The sequence below is a fragment of the Pogoniulus pusillus genome, chromosome 16 (assembly GCF_015220805.1).
Source record: "Pogoniulus pusillus isolate bPogPus1 chromosome 16, bPogPus1.pri, whole genome shotgun sequence".
Classification (NCBI taxonomy): Eukaryota; Metazoa; Chordata; class Aves; order Piciformes; family Lybiidae; genus Pogoniulus; species Pogoniulus pusillus.
Window position 1 is genome coordinate 23406894 of NC_087279.1, and position 18210 is coordinate 23425103.

The following is an 18210-nucleotide window of genomic DNA, read 5'->3' on the forward strand; positions in this document are numbered from 1 at the left end:
TTGCTTTTTCACCCGTCTGAGGAGAGAGCAGCAGATCCTGCAGTACTTGGCTCCCAGGGGCTGCAGTGGTGGTTAGATCAACGTTCTAGGAATTGAAAGCTCTGCAAATACCTTACAGCACACAGAGAATCTACAGTTTCTTTCCCTCACAAAGCCATTTCTGGCTGATTGCTTTTTCCTGTTGCCCTTCCTTACACTGAAACAGCAGCAGGATTTTCCTGGGTGAATACAGCCTATTTTACCTTGGTTTTCTCAAGTTTCTCCTCCCTTTAACTTACAGTTAATATATATATATATATATATGGCAACACATAAACTGGATGGAGACCCCAAGATTTGTTTTGTGGAGCTTTGCTACGGGCACTTAAGGGCAGGATTCTGTTGCTAAGTGCAGTGGCATCAAACAGCTAACAGAACCAAGTCACAGACTTTCTTTGGGAGGGAAAAAGAAACCTTGAGCTGAGCCAAGCCAGCAGGGTAAACAGCTGCTGCTGTAAGCTCTGCCACGGCCAGAAACCATGTGTCATCAGTATGGCAGCAGCCTACTTGGAACATTGATTCCTCAGCAGCTGTGAAGAAAGAAACCATAACCCGCTACAGTATCTGATCAGCTGTGTCACTGCAATGAGATCCTCACTGCTCCTACCCTCACTCTGACACCTGCAGATCTAACAGAGGAAGTTATCCTTTGCTAATGTGCTGCCCTTCTTTCAAACAGCTGGCAAAAACAGCCTTGTCATGGAGAGGCTGCTTTACTTAAACACCATCCCAAAGTTAGAGTCCTCACACAGAATCACAGCCTGGTGGGAGTTAGAAGGAACCTCTGGAGATCATCTAGTCCAATCCCACTGCTAAATCAGGGTCACCCACAGTAGGGTGCCCAAGATTGCATCCAATTGGATTTGGAACCTCTCCAGAGGAGACTCCACAATCTCTCTGGGCAGCCTGGCCCAGGGCTTCAGCACCCCCACAGGCAAGAATCTTTCCCTCATGTTTAGGTGGAACTTTTGGTGCCCCAGTTTGTGCCTGTTGCCCCTTGCCCTCTCACTGGGCACCACTGAAAAGTCTCTGGCTTTGTCCTCTCAACACCCACCCTTTAGGTACTGATCACTATTGAGATCTTTCAGTCTTCTCCAGGCTAAAGAGCCTCAGGTGTCTCAGCCTTTCCTCCTCAGACGTGCTCCAGCCCCTAGTTTTGGTGGTCATACTACTGCTTCGCCACAGTCATCTTCATCCTTATTCCTTCTCCCTTAAGCTGTAATCCTCTTGTAAAAACAATTTGTCCTGTCTGGACAGCAAGCAATCTCAGCTGATGTTTTTAGCTACTTTACTGTATGTACTGTTGCACTTCACCTTTGATTCAAATACAGAAGTGTTAAAAAAGGATCACCATCAGTTCTCTCTGATCACAGGTTACAACCTGCACAGCCAAGCAAAGGAACAAAGGAGGCCACAAGAGATCAGTGACTGTATCATACATTTAATAAATGAACTGGGATCCAGCCACCAAAACAGAACACTGTGTACAGAATGAAGTGGAAAGTAAAAACACTACCTCTCCCTCTAGATTTCTTTTAACCTACAGTATGCCAAGTTATACAATATATTTATAGGTTACTTCCAAAACGTTTGAAACATCTAAAGTTTGCAATCCCTTGCATAAGAAAAAAGAATTAAAATTACATATTAATTACTCTGGAAAGTTTCTGAACTCTGTTTAGCAGCAAATCTCCTTTCTTGATGGTTTCTTGGTACTGCCAATTCTTGCTGTCAGGCCTAGGAGTTGTGGGGAAGAAAAAAAAAACAAAGTTGAGAAGTGAGAATATGTTTTACACCAAACCATTTTACAGTGCTGTGAGAAGGGTCACCAAAATGTACAGAACCCAACTGGGCTGCCAGGCCCCACTTGTGGCAACTGATATCTTACCTGTTTGTTTCTACAATCTCATTGACTTTGTCTATTTTGCAGTGCAATCTCCCAGCTGCAATAAATCTTGAGAGCTCCCTAAGCATAGAGAAAGAAAAGTTGGTTAAATGACTTTTCACCAAGGGCTTGCAGTCCCAGCAGCACTGAACCTCCTAGGACAATGGCACACACTGCTCAGGAGCAACAGCCTGCATCTCATGCATCCCTCTCCTAGGAAAGCTTGGACATCACACGTTGGAATGGTCACCCCAGCAATCTGAATACCAGACTTTCTTGGTGAAGTGTCACACCTGAGTTGGTGACATTTATCACTCATGTAGTGTGCCTAGCTGGAATTTATCCTGAAGTAAGTGGCCTCATGCCAGTCAGCTCATGAGAAAAGTCTCTTAATGGTTCCCTACTCTCCAGCTGCTCTAAATATGCTCTGGTTGTTTAATTACTATTTTGCTTAATGTGATGATTTGCAGCACATTACTGCTGGTAGAAGAAAATATTCTTGTGATCAACAGTAAGACAAGTTACAACCAGTAATAAATTAGTGGTAAGAGTAAGAACTTGTGTTGCTTTAAAACATTTGCCTTTGAATGGGATGGGATTTGGTTTCTCTGGAAACACCTACTCATTCATTCAGCTCAGTATCTCACACAGGTTTCATACTTCACTTCTCTGCTAGAACCCCCAAAACCTCTTTATGAAAGAAGTTCTGAATCACAGAATGTCAGGGGCTGGAAGGGACCTCTAAGGCTCATCCAGTCCAACCTCCCTGTGGAGCAGGATCACCCAGAGCAGATCACACAGGAACACATCCAGGTGGGTTTTGAATATCTCCAGAGAAGACTCCCCAGCTCCCTGGGCAGCCTGTTCCAGTCTTCTGTGACCCACACAGCTCCATGAAACTTGCTATGCCTCAGCTTCCACCCACTGCCTCTTGCCCTGTCACTGGCCACCACTCAGCAGAGCCTCCTGGCACTCACCTTTACATATTTACAAACATGAATGAGGCCTCCCCTCAGGCTCCTCTTCTCCAAGCAGCACAGCCCCAGCTCCCTCAGGCTCTCCTTGTAACAGAGATGCTCCATTCCCTTCAGCATCTCTGTGGCTCTGTGCCGGACTCTCTCAAGCAGTTCTATGTCCCTCTTGAACTGGGGGGGCCCAGAACTGGACATGGTACTCCAGATGTGGCCTCAGCAGGGCACAGTAGAGGGGCAGAACCTCTCTCGACCTACTAACCACAGCCCTCCTGGCCACAAGAGCACACTGCTGGCTCATGGACAACCTCCCATCCACTAGGACTTCCAGATCCTTTTCCCCTTCACTGCCTTCCAACAGGTCAGCCCCAAGTGAAGGCACCTGGAGCGATGCATCTCATGTGGGTACAGTAGAAGTTATTTTCTCTTTTCCCATTAGTTTTTGTCATGATCTAAATCTGCTGCTTTTATGCTAGAAAGGAACTGCAAAAGGAGGCTGCAGGCTGTTTGATTTAAGTGAAAACCATCAGACCCTGCCCACAAACCAGAAAGCAGAATTAGCTAAAGACTTGAAGAGTATGTATCTCCACAGCCAAGTTTTCATACAGCCAGGAAAAAAGTCATCCTCTAAAACGTTAAGTTCCATAGCACATGGAGGTCAATAAAGATACAGAACAAAGTTATTAATATAAGTATTAATATGAAGATAAAGAATAAAGTTATTAATAATTTTATGCAGCAGAACCTCCCTTCATCCAGCAGATCAAGGGAGGTTCTCCTCCCCCTCTACTCTGTCTTGGTGAGACCTCATCTTGAGTACTGCCTTCAGTTTTGGGCTCCCCAGTTGAAGAGGGACAGGGATCTGCTGAAGAGAGTCCAAGGGAGGGCTACAAGGATGATGAGGGGACTGGAGCACTGCCTGGTGAGGAGAGGCTGAGGGACCTGGGGCTGCTTAGTCTGGAGAAGGGAAGATTGAAAGGGAATTTAATCAAGGTTCATAAACATCTGAGGGCTGGAGGTCAGGAGGGAGGGCACAGGCTCTGCTCACTGCTCCCTGGGATAGGACAAGGAGCAATGGATGGAAGCTGCAGCACAGGAAGTTCCAGCTCAACACAAGGGGGAACTTCTTTACTGTAAGGGTCCCAGAGCACTGGCACAGGCTACCCAGAGAAGCTGTGGAGTCTCCTTCTCTGGAGCCTTTCAAGGCCTGTCTGGATGTGTTCCTGTGTGACCTGAGCTAGATTGTGTGGTCCTGCTCTCTAGACTCAATGATCTCTTTGGGTCCCTTCCAACCCCTAACATCCTGTGAGCCTGTAATAAAACACTACTTTCTCAAGACAGCACTTGGGGTGAAAGAGTCATGAGAGTCTGCAATCAGATTATTCTCTTCTCATAACATGCCCTTAAATTTAGCCAATCCCTTCTACAGGAACCTAACTTTGCATGTTTAGAATCAAAGCAGAACAGAGATTTTTGTAATTCATAACAGGATTATAAATCACAAGATCACAGGACACACTCTTCTTAATACAGCCCAGGATCCCACTGGCCTTCTTGGCCACAAGGGCACATTGCTGTGCCATGGGTACCTTGTTAGCCACCAGGACCCCCAGGTGCCTCTCCACAGGGCTGCTCTCCAGCAGTCACCTCCCAGCCTGTACTGGTGCAGTTTGTTATTCCTCCCCAGATGCAGGACTCTGCACTTGACCTTGTTCAATCTCATCTGGTTTCTCTGTGCCCAGCTCTGTCTGTCCAGGGCTCTCTGGATGGCAGCACAGCCTGCAGCTGTTTCAACCAAGCCTCCCAGCTTGGTGCCATCAGCAAACTTGCTGAGCAGACTCTGTCTGCCTGTCTGTCCTCTCATCAGTGTCACTGATGACAATGTTGAACAGCACCAGACCCAGCAGTGATCCCTGGGGGACTCCACTGGTTACAGTTCTCCAACTGGACCTGGCACTATTGATCACCACTCCTATCTTGTAACCATTTCCTAACCCACCTCACTGCCACACTTCCTGAGCTTGCTCACTAAAGTATCATGGGACACAGTGTCAAAGGCCTTGTCAAGTTAGACTACATCCACTGGTCTCCTCCATTCTACCCATTCAGTTATGACATCATAAAATGCCATCAGATTAATCAGCCTGAATTCCCCTTGGTAAATCCATGATGACTACTGACAACCTTCTCTTCCAAGTGCCTTGAGATACCTTCCAGAAGGAGCTGCTCCATCATTTTTCCAGGGATGGAGTTGAGGCTGACTGGTCAATAGTTCCCTGGAACCTCTTTCTTGCCCTTTTTGAAGCCTGCAGTGCCATTGGCTCTGCTCCAGTTCTCAGGCACCTCTCCTGTCTGCCAGGATTTGGCAAAGATGATGGAGAGTGGCAGAGCAATAACCTCAGGCAGTTCTCTCAGCACCCTTGGGTGCATCTCCTCAGGGCCCAGGGACTTGTGAATGTTCAGTCTGTGTAATTGACTGACTAGTGAGGTGTATTCCCTCCTCCAGGCTTCCTCTCCTTCAGCCAGGGTCTGGAGTCCATAGGGGAGTTCAGCCTCAGGTGTAAAGACTGAGGCATTCAGCAACTGTGCCTTCTCTGCACCCCATTCTCAGGGCTGCCTCCTTGGTCAGCAGTGGCCCCACACCTTCCCTGGGCTTCCTCTTCCTACCCATACATTTGAAGAAGCCTTTCTTGTCCTCTAAGAAACATTCAGAAACGCAGTGTGAGGTGTTTGTGAGTTTCTAAAGGCAGTTAACTTACTGATCTATGAACTCCACGCTGACTCCAAAGGCCTCTGCCATGTACCCCAGCGTCAGGGAGCGGTAGGACTCCAGGAGCTGGCTGTATGCGTGAATCCTCATTTCCCGCACGTAGTAGCGATAGTGAGGTGCAAAGAGCCAATCTTTCTTCATCTCCTGCTCTACAACAGCTGCAAAGGGAAAAAAAAGAGGCAATGATCTCTGAGAAATGTAAAACATCACTCAAGTAAATACAGCACATGGCACTAATTAGTAAGCAGCCAGCGGGAGCGTAAGCGGTGTTCCTCAGGGCTCAGTGTTGGGACCACTTCTTGTTTAACGTCTCTACTATCTAGACTGCAGCAAGGCCTTTGACACTGTCCCCCACAGCAAACTGCTGGCTAAGCTGTCAGCCCATGGCTTGGATGGCAACACTCTGTGCTGGGTTAGGAACTGGCTGGAGGGCCGGACCCAGAGTGGTGGTGAATGGTGCCACATCCAGCTGGCAGCTGTCACTAGTGGTGTCCCTCAGGGATCTGTGCTGGGCCCCATCCCCTTTAACATCTTCATAGATGATCTGGATGAGGGCATGGAGTCAGTCATCAGCAAGTGTGCAGATGACACCAAGCTGGGGGCAGATGTGGCTGGGCTGGAGGGCAGAAGGGCTCTGCAGCAGGACCTTGACCGCCTGGACAGATGGGCAGAGGCCAAGGGGATGGCATTCAATAGCTCCAAGTGCAGGGTGCTGCACTTTGGCCACAACAACCCCATGCAGAGATACAGGCTGGGGTCGGAGTGGCTGGAGAGCAGCCAGACAGAGAGGGATCTGGGGGTGCTGATTGATACCTGCCTGAACATGAGCCAGCAGTGTGCCCAGGTGGCCAAGAGAGCCAGTGGCATCCTGGCCTGCATCAGGAATGGTGTGGCCAGCAGGAGCAGAGAGGTCATTCTGCCCCTGTACTCTGCACTGGTTAGACCACACCTTGAGTCCTGTGTTCAGTTCTGGGCCCCCCAGTTTAGGAGGGACATTGAGATGCTTGAGTGTGTCCAGAGAAGGGCAACGAGGCTGGGGAGAGGCCTTGAGCACAGCCCTACAAGGAGAGGCTGAGGGAGCTGGGATTGGTTAGCCTGGAGAAGAGGAGGCTCAGGGCAGACCTTATTGCTGTCTACAACTACCTGAGGGGAGGTTGTGGCCAGGAGGAGGTTGCTCTCTTCTCTCAGGTGGCCAGCACCAGAACAAGAGGACACAGCCTCAAGCTACACCAGGGGAGATTTAGGCTGGAGGTGAGGAGAAAGTTCTTCCCTGACACTGGAATGGGCTGCCCGGGGAGGTGGTGGAGTCGACGTCCCTGGGGCTGTTCAAGGCAGGATTGGACGTGGCACTTGGTGCCATGGTCTGGCCTTGAGCTCTGTGGTAAAGGGTTGGACTTGATGATCTGTGAGGTCTCTTCCAACCCTGATGATACTGTGATACTGATGACCACAGAGTGTGTCAGCAGTGAGGTGGCAAATGACATCAACTTAGGTGGCAGTGTCAATGATCATGAGGTTAAGGAGGCTCTAGAGAGGGGCTTGGATAGATTGGATCCATGGCCAATGTTAATGCCATGAGCTTCAACAAGGCCGAATGCCAGCTCCTGCACTTGGGCCAACACTACATGATATTGTGTATAGTGTGGCTGGAAAGCTGCCAGCAGAAAGGGGCCTGGGGCTTCTAATGGACAAGCAACTCAGTATGAGCCAGCAGTGTGTCCAGGTGGCAAAGAAAGCCAATGGCAGCCTGGCTGGGATTAGAAATGCTGTGTCCAGCAGGAGCAGGGAGGTGATTGTCTCCTCGGACTCAGCTCTGGTGAGGGCATAGCTTGAGTGTTGTGTTCAGTTTTGGGCACCTCAATACAAGAGGGATGTGGAGGTGCTGGATCCAGTGCAGAGGAGGGCAAGGAAGCTGTGAAGGGCCAGGAGAATAAATCTCATGAGGAGTGACTGAGGGAGCTGGGGATGGTTAGTGTGAAAAAAAGGAGGCTGAAGGCAAACCTCATTGCTGTCTACAGCTACCTGAAAGGATGTTGTGGAGAGGCTGCTGCTGGGCTCTTCTCACAGGTAAACAGTGATAGAACAAGAGGGAATGGCCTCAAGCTGCCACTGGGTAGGTTTAGACTGGATATTAGGAAACATTTTTTCCCAGCAAGAGTGGTCAGGCATTGGAATGGGCTGCCCAGGGAGGTGGTGAAGTCACCAACCCTGGATGTGTTTAAAAGTCATCTGGACGTGGTGCTTGGGGACACGGTTTAAGGTGCACCTTGTAGAGTAGGAATATTAGTTGGACTTGGTGACCCTGAGGGGCTTTTCCAATCAGAGTGTTTCTGTGGTAACTATATTGTACTCTTGTGTATGTCAGGATGTGGAAGGTGCTTGACACTACAGAGAAGAAAGCAGGCACAATCTGTACCAGTTCTGGAGGCAGAAGCAGAAATAATGTGCAAACAATATTGTGGCAAAGCTAATGGGACCCTGCCAGCAGGGAGCCCTCCTCTGGGGCTGTCAGCGAGGCCACTTGCAGCAGGACTGCCCTGGGGATCTGCAGTCACAGGGGAGCAGTGTGGAGCTGCTAACAGCAGCACTCGGTGCTTGATCACTCACAGCAACAGTGCTGTGCCGAGCTGGGCAAGCAAACAAGGAGAACTTTCTGATGCTAGTTACAAGGGTTTACAGGCTGCTTCTCCTGGCAGTTTGAGTTCTCAGCTAGTGACTAGGCCAGCATTAGAAAGACTGTGCCATTAGTTCTTCAGCTCAGCAGGCCCAGTCCTCTGCAAAACAAAGGCATCTCTTTGGCTCATTTTAAATACCTCATAGTCCTGTATTCTAAATATCACAGACTCAGAAAGCATTCTGAGAACTGGCAAGAACGACTCAGAAAGCTGAGCAGAAGGCCAAGGGTGACAACAAAAACTTTCTACGTTCTTTCTTTTACAGGTTGTGGTTTCAAAGCCTTCAGACTACAGATCCCACAACTTCCTCCAAAGATAAAACCTGTCAGAGCTTTCCCACCTGAGCTGGCTCTACAGGTAAGACAAGTGATCTACAGCCATTTTCTACCTAATCAGATGAGATTTAAGCTCACTGTATGTGAAATTTTGTTTCAAAAATCAAAACAGCAGCAAATTTGAGGTCATTGTTAAAAAAAGATCCACAAAAATACCCAACAACCCTTTTTTTTTGTTTGTTTTGTGCTAGTTTGAAGCTAGCTAGAATGTTTTGGTAAGAAGATCTAGATGACAGGCTGTGAAAAGGAAACAATGGTGATGTCTACTGCACTCATAGGCTTGCTGAGAGCTATAAGAATAAGAACACAGACACAGATAACAGAGTCGCTGTCTGGGCTTTGGGCTGAACTTCTCTCTCTCTAACCTAACCTGCCATCTGTGACTAATCCACCTGCTTCCTAACCCCCCTGACCAACCCTCCAAACTACCTTAAACATATGGCAAGATCTGGGGTAAGGTACAGGAGTGGGAGGAAGGTGGAAGGGTGGTTGGGAGCCCCTCCTGGGGACTCAGGTTTCTGGGAGGGCTGTTGTGTTTCTGCATTACCTTTTACCTTGTCTATTTCTGTCTCTAACTGTCTATACTGTAACTATCTGCTTGTCTATTGTGCCAGCTGTAAATATAAGCTCCATTCAATTGCCAGAGCTGGCTGAGTCTAGTCTGGGTGATTTCCAAAGTTGGGGGGAGCAGATAACACCCAAACCATCACATGTTTTATCTGGTAGTTCTAGTTCTAGACTAGAACTAGCTTGTTTGAATAGTGTGCTAGTTTGAAGCTAGCTAGAATGTTTTGGTGAGCAGAACTAGATTATAGGCTGTGAAAGAGAAAACAAGGGTGATGTCTTCTTCACTCATAGGCTTGCTGAGAAGTATAAGGACAAGAATCCAAACATAGATAAGGCACTTCTGCTTGGGGCATTGCCTGAGCTGCACTTCTCTCTGGCCTCTCTGCCATCTCTCTGATTAATCCACTTTACTTCCTAAACCCCTGGCTGAACCTCCATTCTTCCTTGGGACTGGGGTAAGGCTGAAAGGATGGCTGGGAGCCCCTCCTGGGGACTCAGGTTTCTGGGAGGGCTGTTGTGTTTCTGTATTACCTTTTACCTTGTCTATCTCTGTCTCTAACTGTCTGTACTGTAACTATCTGCTTGTATATTGTGCTAGCTGTAAATATAAGCTTCATTCAATTTCCAGAGCTGGCTGAGTCTAGTCTGGGTGATTTCCAAAGTGTGGAGGGGCAGGGAGCACCCAAACCATCCCAAGCAACTATCCCACAAAAGCTGTGTGTGATCTGAATCGATGAAGCCAAGCAGGTGGAGGAGTGTGGCAGGGGAAAGCAGAGCCTTACCTAAGGACTGGAAAAAGGCTGCGTAACGGCACTCGTAAAGAGAGAAGAGATATTGTCGGACAGCTGGCAAACTGTGCAGCACTTCCAGAATCTCTGCTCCCTTAATAACCTGAAAGCAAACAAACACGTTTGGGTAACATCACTTTCAGCCTGCAGATGAAGAGGTTAAAGAGGATCTGTGTCTGAGGAGTCCTCCTCTGCTTTGCTTACCTTCTCCCGAAGGTCAGGCCTGTCCAGCGCGATCATGCTGACGTAGACAGTGTATGTGACAAATGTTTTGTAATCCATCAGTTCATAGGATGTAAACGTTGAAACTGTATCCAGGAAGAGCTCTGCCGCTTGCTTGAAATCTCGAATTGCTACACAGTAAAGGCCTTGGTACACTTTGAGTCGATTTCGTCTGTCCCAGTCTCCTCCTTCTTCTATTAGGCTTAAAATAGAAGAAAAAGAAATATTTCCTTACTCGAATGCACTGTCTAGTAGACAAGAACAGTAAATCAGCTGATACTATACCATTAAAGCATCATTAAGGTTGGAAAAGGTCTCTAAGATCTAGAGGTGTTCAGTCTGGAGAAGAGGAGGCTGAAGGAAGACCTTATCACTCCTAACTGGCTGAAAGGAGGGGACCAGCCTCTTTTCCTCGATGGCAAGTGACAGGAATAGAGGAAAGAATGTCGAGCTGTGCCAAGGGAGGTTTAGGTTGGATATGAGGAAATATTTCTTCACTGAAAGGGTTTTCAAACATAAGAATGGTCTGCCCAGGGCAGCAGTGGAGTCACCATCCCTGGAGGTAAGCTGTGCGTGGACCTTAGCGCTTAGGGACTTGGTTTAGTGTTCAACCTTCAGTGCTGGGTCAAAGACTGGACTGGATGGTCTGGAGGTCTCTTGCAACCAGATATATTCTGTGACTTTGTGATCATCCAGTCCAACAGTCAGTCCAAGGCTCTCACAACCTCTAAGTCACATCCTGAAGTGCCAGGTCAAGAAAGAATAACTTGCTTTATGCTACAGCTTGTTGAACAGTCCACACCTGTGAGGGACAGGAAAGGAGCTTCCCTAGGACAGGAGAAGCCAGATGCTTGCACAGTGCAAGTTTCAACTGAAAGGAAAAGTTTACAGCCCCTAAAGTTATGACAACAGTCTTTTGAGATGTGCAGGTAAAACAGTGGTCAGCCTCAGCTGTAGCCATGTATTTCTCCTGTCTGTGCTGCTAAGATAGCAGCTGTCCAACTAGCAGCACAGAATAATGTAGAAGTGGCCCCTTTTCAGGGATCATACTAACACAACATTGATGTGGCTGTAAGCAGGAGCACAGGCTGAGATACAGTCTGCTAAGAAGGAGGAGGTTGTGGATGCTCTTTCCCTAGAGGTGTTCAAGGCCATGTTGGATGAGGCCTCGAGCAACCTGTTCTAGTGGGAGGTGTCCCTGTCTATGGCAGGGGGTTGGAACTGGATGATCCTTGAGGTCCCTCCCAACCTAAACCATTCTGTGATTCTGTGATTCTAAGTCAACAGAAAAAATCACTGCCCAAAGAACACAGTAACTGGGAGGACCTTGGTGTTTCATGGCACCAGAAAAGAAAAGTGGAATTCACAACTTGCTACAGGAACCACTGAAGTTCAGAATGTTGGGAGCATAGAGACACTGAAGCCAGCAGTGGAAACTGAAGGAGAGCTGCATCAAAGCACACTGCGCTCACACACCTCTAGCCTACACAGGAAAAGCTGGCACTTCATGGAGCCAGCTGGGTGGCACTGGAAGCAGCTGGATTCAGTTGGCAATCACAGGCTCACAGGGTGTTAGAGGCTGGAAGGGACCCAAGGAGATCATCAAGTCAAACTCCCCTGCCACAGCAGGACAATACTAACACAGAGGAACATATCCAGACAGGCCTTGAAAGTCTCCAGAGAAGGAGACCTCACAGTCTCTCTGGGGAGCCTGTTCCAGTGCTCTGGGTCCCTTACAGTAAAGAAGTTCCCCTTTGTCTTGAGGTGGAACCTCTTTTGCTGCAGCTTACACCCACTGCTCCTTGTCCTATCCCAGGGAGCAGTGAGCAGAGTCTGTCCCCCACCTCCTGGCAGCCTTCAGATATTTATAAACATTTATCAAACCCCCTCTCAGTCTTCTCTTCTCCAGACTAAACAGCCCCAGGTCCCTCAGCCTCTCCTCATATCCTGCACTGCACTTCATTGTACTATCCCTTCACATCCAAAGCTGTCTTCCAACAGTGCCAGAACAGAAAGTGGGAGCAGGAGGTAAGCTACAATATTAAAGTCAGGTCAGTGGCTAGAAAAAGCTGACAAAGTATTAACTTATTTTTCTCCTTCCAACACCAGCTTCTAGCACTCTGTGATTGCTCCTTAAAAAAGAACCCAGGACTATGAAACCCTCTATCACAGGGTAACACCCACCCTCCCCTCTGTCACTGCGTCTCACAATCAAGTCTTAGTAACTTCTTGACAGCAAGGTCATCTTCCATCTCCTTTGCTATGGTTTGTCTGCAAAGTGCTTTACCTGCACCCAACCCAAGCAGTACCTCTTTGCCTTCTCGATGTTGCGTGTGATGAGGTCGTTGTCCATATAAAACAAACCAATCCTCAGAAGATAGAAGACAATATCCAGGCGATGGCCCAGGGCCACAGTCTTGTCGTAAGTCTTGCGGAAGGCAGTCAAAGCTCCCTCCTAAAGAGAAAGGATTTTCTACTGTAAGAATGCTAAAAGCCTCAGGAGTATTAACAGAGTGTCTGCTGTTAAGTAGGCTTCTGCTGACAGTCCTGACTTGCTTATTTTCCCACAGAACTTTGTTAGGCATTCTGAACAGTCTAAAAGAATCAAAGTTCAAAGTAAGCCAAAAGAGCTGATCCTCCAAAACTTTCAAACTCCAAGGACTCTGCAAATCTATTCTGTAACTTGAAATTAAGCTGGACTAGGTGAACATCTTAGAAAAGTCTAAAGAGGTAATGGAAGTGGAAAATAACATCTACATATGTAAAGGAAAACAAATGGAAAAGAACTTTTTCCCTTTGCAAGGAAAAGAATGTTTTATTTCAAGGGCTACATGTTTGGCTTTTTCTGGACAATCTAAACTTAGAATCATAGAATGGTTTAGGTTGGAAGGGACCTCAAAGTTCATCCAGTTCCAACCCACTGCCATAGGCAGCGACACCTCCCACTAGAACAGGTCGCTCAAGGACTCATCCAACCTGGCCTTGAACACCTCCAGGTAGATTGTGGAGCACAGAATCTGTGATCACATTGGGTGCTTCTGTGCTCCACAACCTCCCTGGGCAACCTGTGTCAGTGTCTCACCACCCTCACTGCAAACAGCCCTTTCAATCTCCCCTCTGCCAGTTTCAATCCATTCCCCCTTGTCCTGTCATTACCAGACCTTGTCAATAGTCCCTCCCCAGCCTTCCTGTAGCCCACTTCAGATACTGGAAGGCCACTCCAAGGTCTCCTGGAAGCCTTCTCTTCTCCAGCCTGCAGAGCCCCAACTCTCTCAGCCTGTCCTCATAGCAGAGCTGCTGCAGCCCTGTACAGAGGGAGTATACACAACCTTCCTGGGTAACCTGTGCCAGTGTCTCACCACACTCACTGTAAAAAAAGTCTTTCCTAACATCTAGTCTGAATCTTCCCATCTGCCAGTCTAAACCCCTTAGCCCTTCGGGAACACATTCCCCTATCTGTCATCCATCTTCAAGTTGTGCCATAAAGAAAAGGCACTGCAAGTGGCTCAGTATCACTGAAACCTGCCATTGGGGGTTCCAGTGTTTTTAACATGAGTTCATAAAGCTTCTGCCAGCCTACCTTGTCCCCAATCCTGCACAGGTACTCAGCTTTGGCCATCATTGCATCTCGGATTTCACTCTCCCCCAAGATCTTTTCAGCATCTTCTAACTCGTTGTCAAGTCGTTTCAATTCCTCCTCGTTAGCTTTCTTCATTTTGTTCAGCAGCTCTGTGTCTATCTGCCATTCCAGAGACTTGCAGAGTGCTTCATAATAGGGAGCCATATCTGAAAGAAAAGCACAAAGCCTTTCACTGTTAACTGCTGCAGCAAGTGTGTTTCCAGAGCAGAGCACTGAAAGACTGCACAACTGATTGTCACTGCCAGCTACATCCTTTCTACAGCCAAGTATCTATTAAAACCAGACATGAGGAGAGGCTGAGGGACTAGAGGCTGTATAGCCTACAGAACAGGAGGCTCAGGGGTGACCTCACTGCTGTCTACAACTACCTGAAGGGAGGCCATAGCCAGGTGGGGTTGGGCTCTTCTGCCAGGCAAGCAGCAACAGAAGAAGGGGACACAGTCTGAAGCTGTGCCAAGGCAGGTCTAGGCTGGATGTTAGGAGGAAGTTGTTGTCAGAGAGAGTGATTGGCATTGGAATGGGCTGCCCAGGGAGGTGGTGGAGTGGCCGTCCCTGGAGGTGTTGAAGCCAAGCCTGGCTGGGGCACTTAGTGCCATGGTCTGGTTGACTGGATAGGGCTGGGTGCTAGGTTGGGCTGGCTGAGCTTGGAGGTCTCTTCCAACCCGGCTGATTCTATGATTCTGTGACAGAGACAGTGGGACAGCAGCGTCTTTTTGCTGGCTCTGTCCTGTTGCTGCTCTCTTTACATCTCTCACACTTGCTTTACTATTTACCTGACCCCAAGCACAGTGGACCTGAGTCCTCAACCAACGCTTTAAAACACCTGCACACAGCCATATCTGGGGAGAGGGCACCACGCCCATAGGCCCAAACCCCTGTCCCTCCTCCCCACTCCTCCCATCCCTGTTGCTCTCAATCTGTCCATGCCCCAGGGACCGATCAGGAGCATGACCGAGTTGAAGGTGCGGGGAGTGTTGGGCCAGATGACCTTTAGAAGCCCTCTCCAACTCAAAACATTCTACGGTTCAATGACTGCCGCTTTCCAGCTGGACAGCGTGTAAACACCCCTACATGCGCCCTGGGAAGAGACAGTCAGCCTGGCTCCTCGCCTACGCACGGCTGCCTCTGGCCAGACGCAGGGAGCGACAAGCAGGCGCCCCGGTCCCACGGGGCAGGACGAGGCAGTGCCCGCAGCAGGCCGCACTCACTGTGGAGCCGCACGGCCGCCATCAGCTCGTCGCGGGCGGCGGGGTCGGGGGCGCGGGGCCGGAGGCTGAGCAGGAAGCGCAGCTGGGCGATGCGCAGGTCGGGGTTCTTGGGCAGCCCCTCCTCCTCCAGGTTCTCCAGCGGCATGGCGGCGAGACGGGACCGGGCGGCTCGGCTCCGGGAGGCGGCAGGCAGCAGGCTGCGGCAGCGGCGCGGCCCAGTGACTCAGCCGCGACGGGCGGAAACAGCGGCGCGCTTCCGCTGCAGCGCCCCCTGCCGGCGGGAGGCCCAAGCGCCTTAGGGGATGTGAGCGTGCGCGGCCGGCGCCCCGCGGCCGTGCTGGGGGCGGGGCACGGGGGCGTGCCAAGGGGGGGCGCGTGAGCGGCGCGGCCTGTAGGGGGCGCGCGCGCAGCGGCAGGGGCGGTGCGGCCCGGGGGGGGCGGGGGGCGGGCACCGGGGCCGGGCAGGAGCTGCCACCGCCCCCCTGCCGCCCCCCTGCCGCCCCCCTGCCGCCCCCTGCCGCCCCCCTGCCGCCCCCCTGCCGCCCCCCTGCCGCCCCCCTGCTGCCCAGTGTGAGCGGCAGGGGCGGGCCGTGCGCGGGCCGTGCGGGTTGCCGGCGCCCGCTGTGGTCCCTAAGGGCTGCGGTGGCACTGGCCACAGAGAGTGCGTTAAGGGCTGTGCTGCAGCGGCGTTACACGCACGCTCTGTGAGGGGTGCCGATGCACGGCGGGCAGGGCAGGGGGAGCGATTGGCATTGGAATGGGCTGCCCGGCAAGGTGGTGGAGTCGCTGTCCCTAGAGGTGTTCACGCAAAGACTGGTTGGGGCTCTTAGTGCCATGGTCTGGTTGATTGGATAGGGCTGGCTGAGCTTGGAGCTCTCTTCCAGCCTGGCTGATTCTGATGTCCAGCCTAAACCTTCCCTGGTGCAACTCAAGGCTGTTTCCTCCTGTCATCTTGCTTGTTATTTGGGCGAAGATACTAACCCCAACCTGCCTCCAACTTCCTTCAGGTAGTTGAAGAGTGCAAGAAAGTCTCCCCTTGAGCCTCTCCCTTCCACCAGGGGATAGAATCTCTTCCTGGCAAATGCCCTCCCTCTCCGTTGGAAGATGGTGAGCCAGAATGGCTGGCACTGATGTTGAGTGGCCCCTGTGGGTCACCCTACCCCATCAGCCCTGCTCCTGCCTCACTGTCCCCACCTGCCTACAGATTGTCTGTGCCAGATCTGATAGAGGAGACATATGGGCACAGCATCGTGTGTGTCTTCATGAGTATCCAGATGCTTCTGACTGCAGATGATGCCTTTTGCTGGAACTGGGTTTCAAACTTAATGCTTCTTGCCTGTGCCTCTGTTTTGGGGCCCAGGTCATAGGTGCAGCTGCTCCCCTGGTTTCTTTGGCACAGTATATTCCTAAGATTGGCTTCTTGACACTGGCTGTGAGTTATTTAGAAGTTTGCTGCAAGGAGCTGTCCTTTGCCTGCGTTTTTTATTAAGTGCTAACATTTGTTACATTGATTCTGACTTTTTTCCTCTATTTTTTTTTTGCTTCATTTAAGTCGTCAGCTTGGAGTTCTTGTCTGGGAGAAAACTAAGAGAGGATCTGAGTGGCAGCTTGGGCAGCTCTTTGTTTCTTTCTGAGCAGGGATTCCCCCCCCCCAGCCCCTGCTGTTCCTGTGTGGTTTTTTCTTTCTCTTTTGAGTCGCAATCACTTTTGTATTGATTGCACAACAAGGCATTGCTTTGATGCTTGCCAGAGGACTGCACACAGCTCTTTTGCAGCAGTGTTTATGTTATTTGCCTCTTGGCCTTTGCATTTGCTCAGAGACCTATTAATGAGGTTTTTGGTTGGCTGGGGTTAGGACTTTTTTTTTTGTTTGTTTGTTTAGGTTTGTTTTGGTTTTGTGACAGACACTTTTAAGCCTCTTGCATATTTTTCTTTTGAATCTTCTCCCCAGCTCTGTTTCCTGGGCAGTGTGCTGAGAGCTGTGGTATGCTGTTTATTCTTAGCGTGCCTTGTTTAGGAAGAAAAAGGATGGGTGGGTTTGTTGCTGCTAAGCAAGGCTGAGCTTTCATGCACTGAGCCACTGCACACACGGGTGAGCATTGCTCCTGTGAGCAGCTGAGCTGGGATTAGGAGATTAGGTAGACAGCCCTGCAGAGGGACCTGGCCAGGCTGGATGGGCAGGCAGAGGCCAATGGGATGACACTTAAGAAGGCCAAGGGCAGGGTTCTACACTTTGGCCACAACAACCCCAAGCAGCACTACAGGCTGGGGACAGAGTGGCTGAGAGCAGCCAAGCAGAGAGGGACCCTGGGGGTGCTTGTAGAGAGTAGCTGAAGATGAGGCAGCAGTGTGCCCAGGTGGGCAGCAGAGCCAATGGCATCCTGGGCTGGCTCAGGAGCAGTGTGGGCAGCAGGACAAGGGAGGTTCTTCTGCCCCTGTGCTCAGCACTGCTCAGGCCACACCTTGAGTGCTGTGTCCAGTTCTGGGCTCCTCCATTCAAGAGAGATATTGAATTACTGGAGCATGTCCAGAGAAGGGCAGCAAGGCTGGGGAGGGGCCTGGAGCACAGCCCTGTGAGGAGAGGCTGAGGGAGCTGGGGGTGTGCAGCCTGCAGCAGAGGAGGCTCAGGGCAGAGCTCATTGCTGTCTACAACTCCCTGAAGGGAGGCTGTAGCCAGGTGGGATTGGGCTCTTCTGCCAGACAAGCAGCAACAGAACAAGGGGACACAGTGTGAAGTTGTGGCAGGGAAGGTTGAGGCTGGATGTTAGGAGGAAGTTCCTGGCAGAGAGAGTGATTGGCATTGGAATGGGCTGCCCAGGGAGGTGGTGGAGTCACTGTCCCTGGTGGTGTTGAAGCCAAGCCTGGCTGGGGCACTTAGTGCCATGGTCTGGTTGACTGGATAGGGCTGGGTGCTAGGTTGGACTGGATGATCTTGGAGGTCTCTTCCAACCTGGTTGATTCTGTGACTCTATTCCATGATTCTATTAGCTGACAAAAAATGAAGGAGAAAACAAATGCAGCCAGCTCCAATTGCTGCAGCCCAGTTGCTGCAACCAGACCCTCTAGTGCTGGCAGGAAGGTGAAAAATGTGTGCAGCTGCCTTGTAAGCA

General features: G+C 50.2%; 1 protein-coding gene across 1 annotated transcript; it reads right to left on the reverse strand.

Moving 5' to 3' along the window:
* Positions 1–1464: 1464 nt before the first annotated feature.
* On the reverse strand, positions 1465–15334 carry PSMD6 (proteasome 26S subunit, non-ATPase 6). Its single transcript, XM_064157008.1, has 8 exons — positions 15101–15334; positions 13833–14038; positions 12562–12707; positions 10235–10454; positions 10025–10133; positions 5655–5823; positions 1928–2005; positions 1465–1776 (listed from the first exon to the last, which is right to left on the reverse strand). The coding sequence occupies exons 1-8, from the start codon at positions 15243–15245 to the stop codon at positions 1680–1682; spliced, it is 1170 nt and encodes a 389-aa protein (XP_064013078.1). The 5' UTR covers positions 15246–15334; the 3' UTR covers positions 1465–1679.
* Between the last annotated feature and the right edge of the window lie 2876 nt (positions 15335–18210).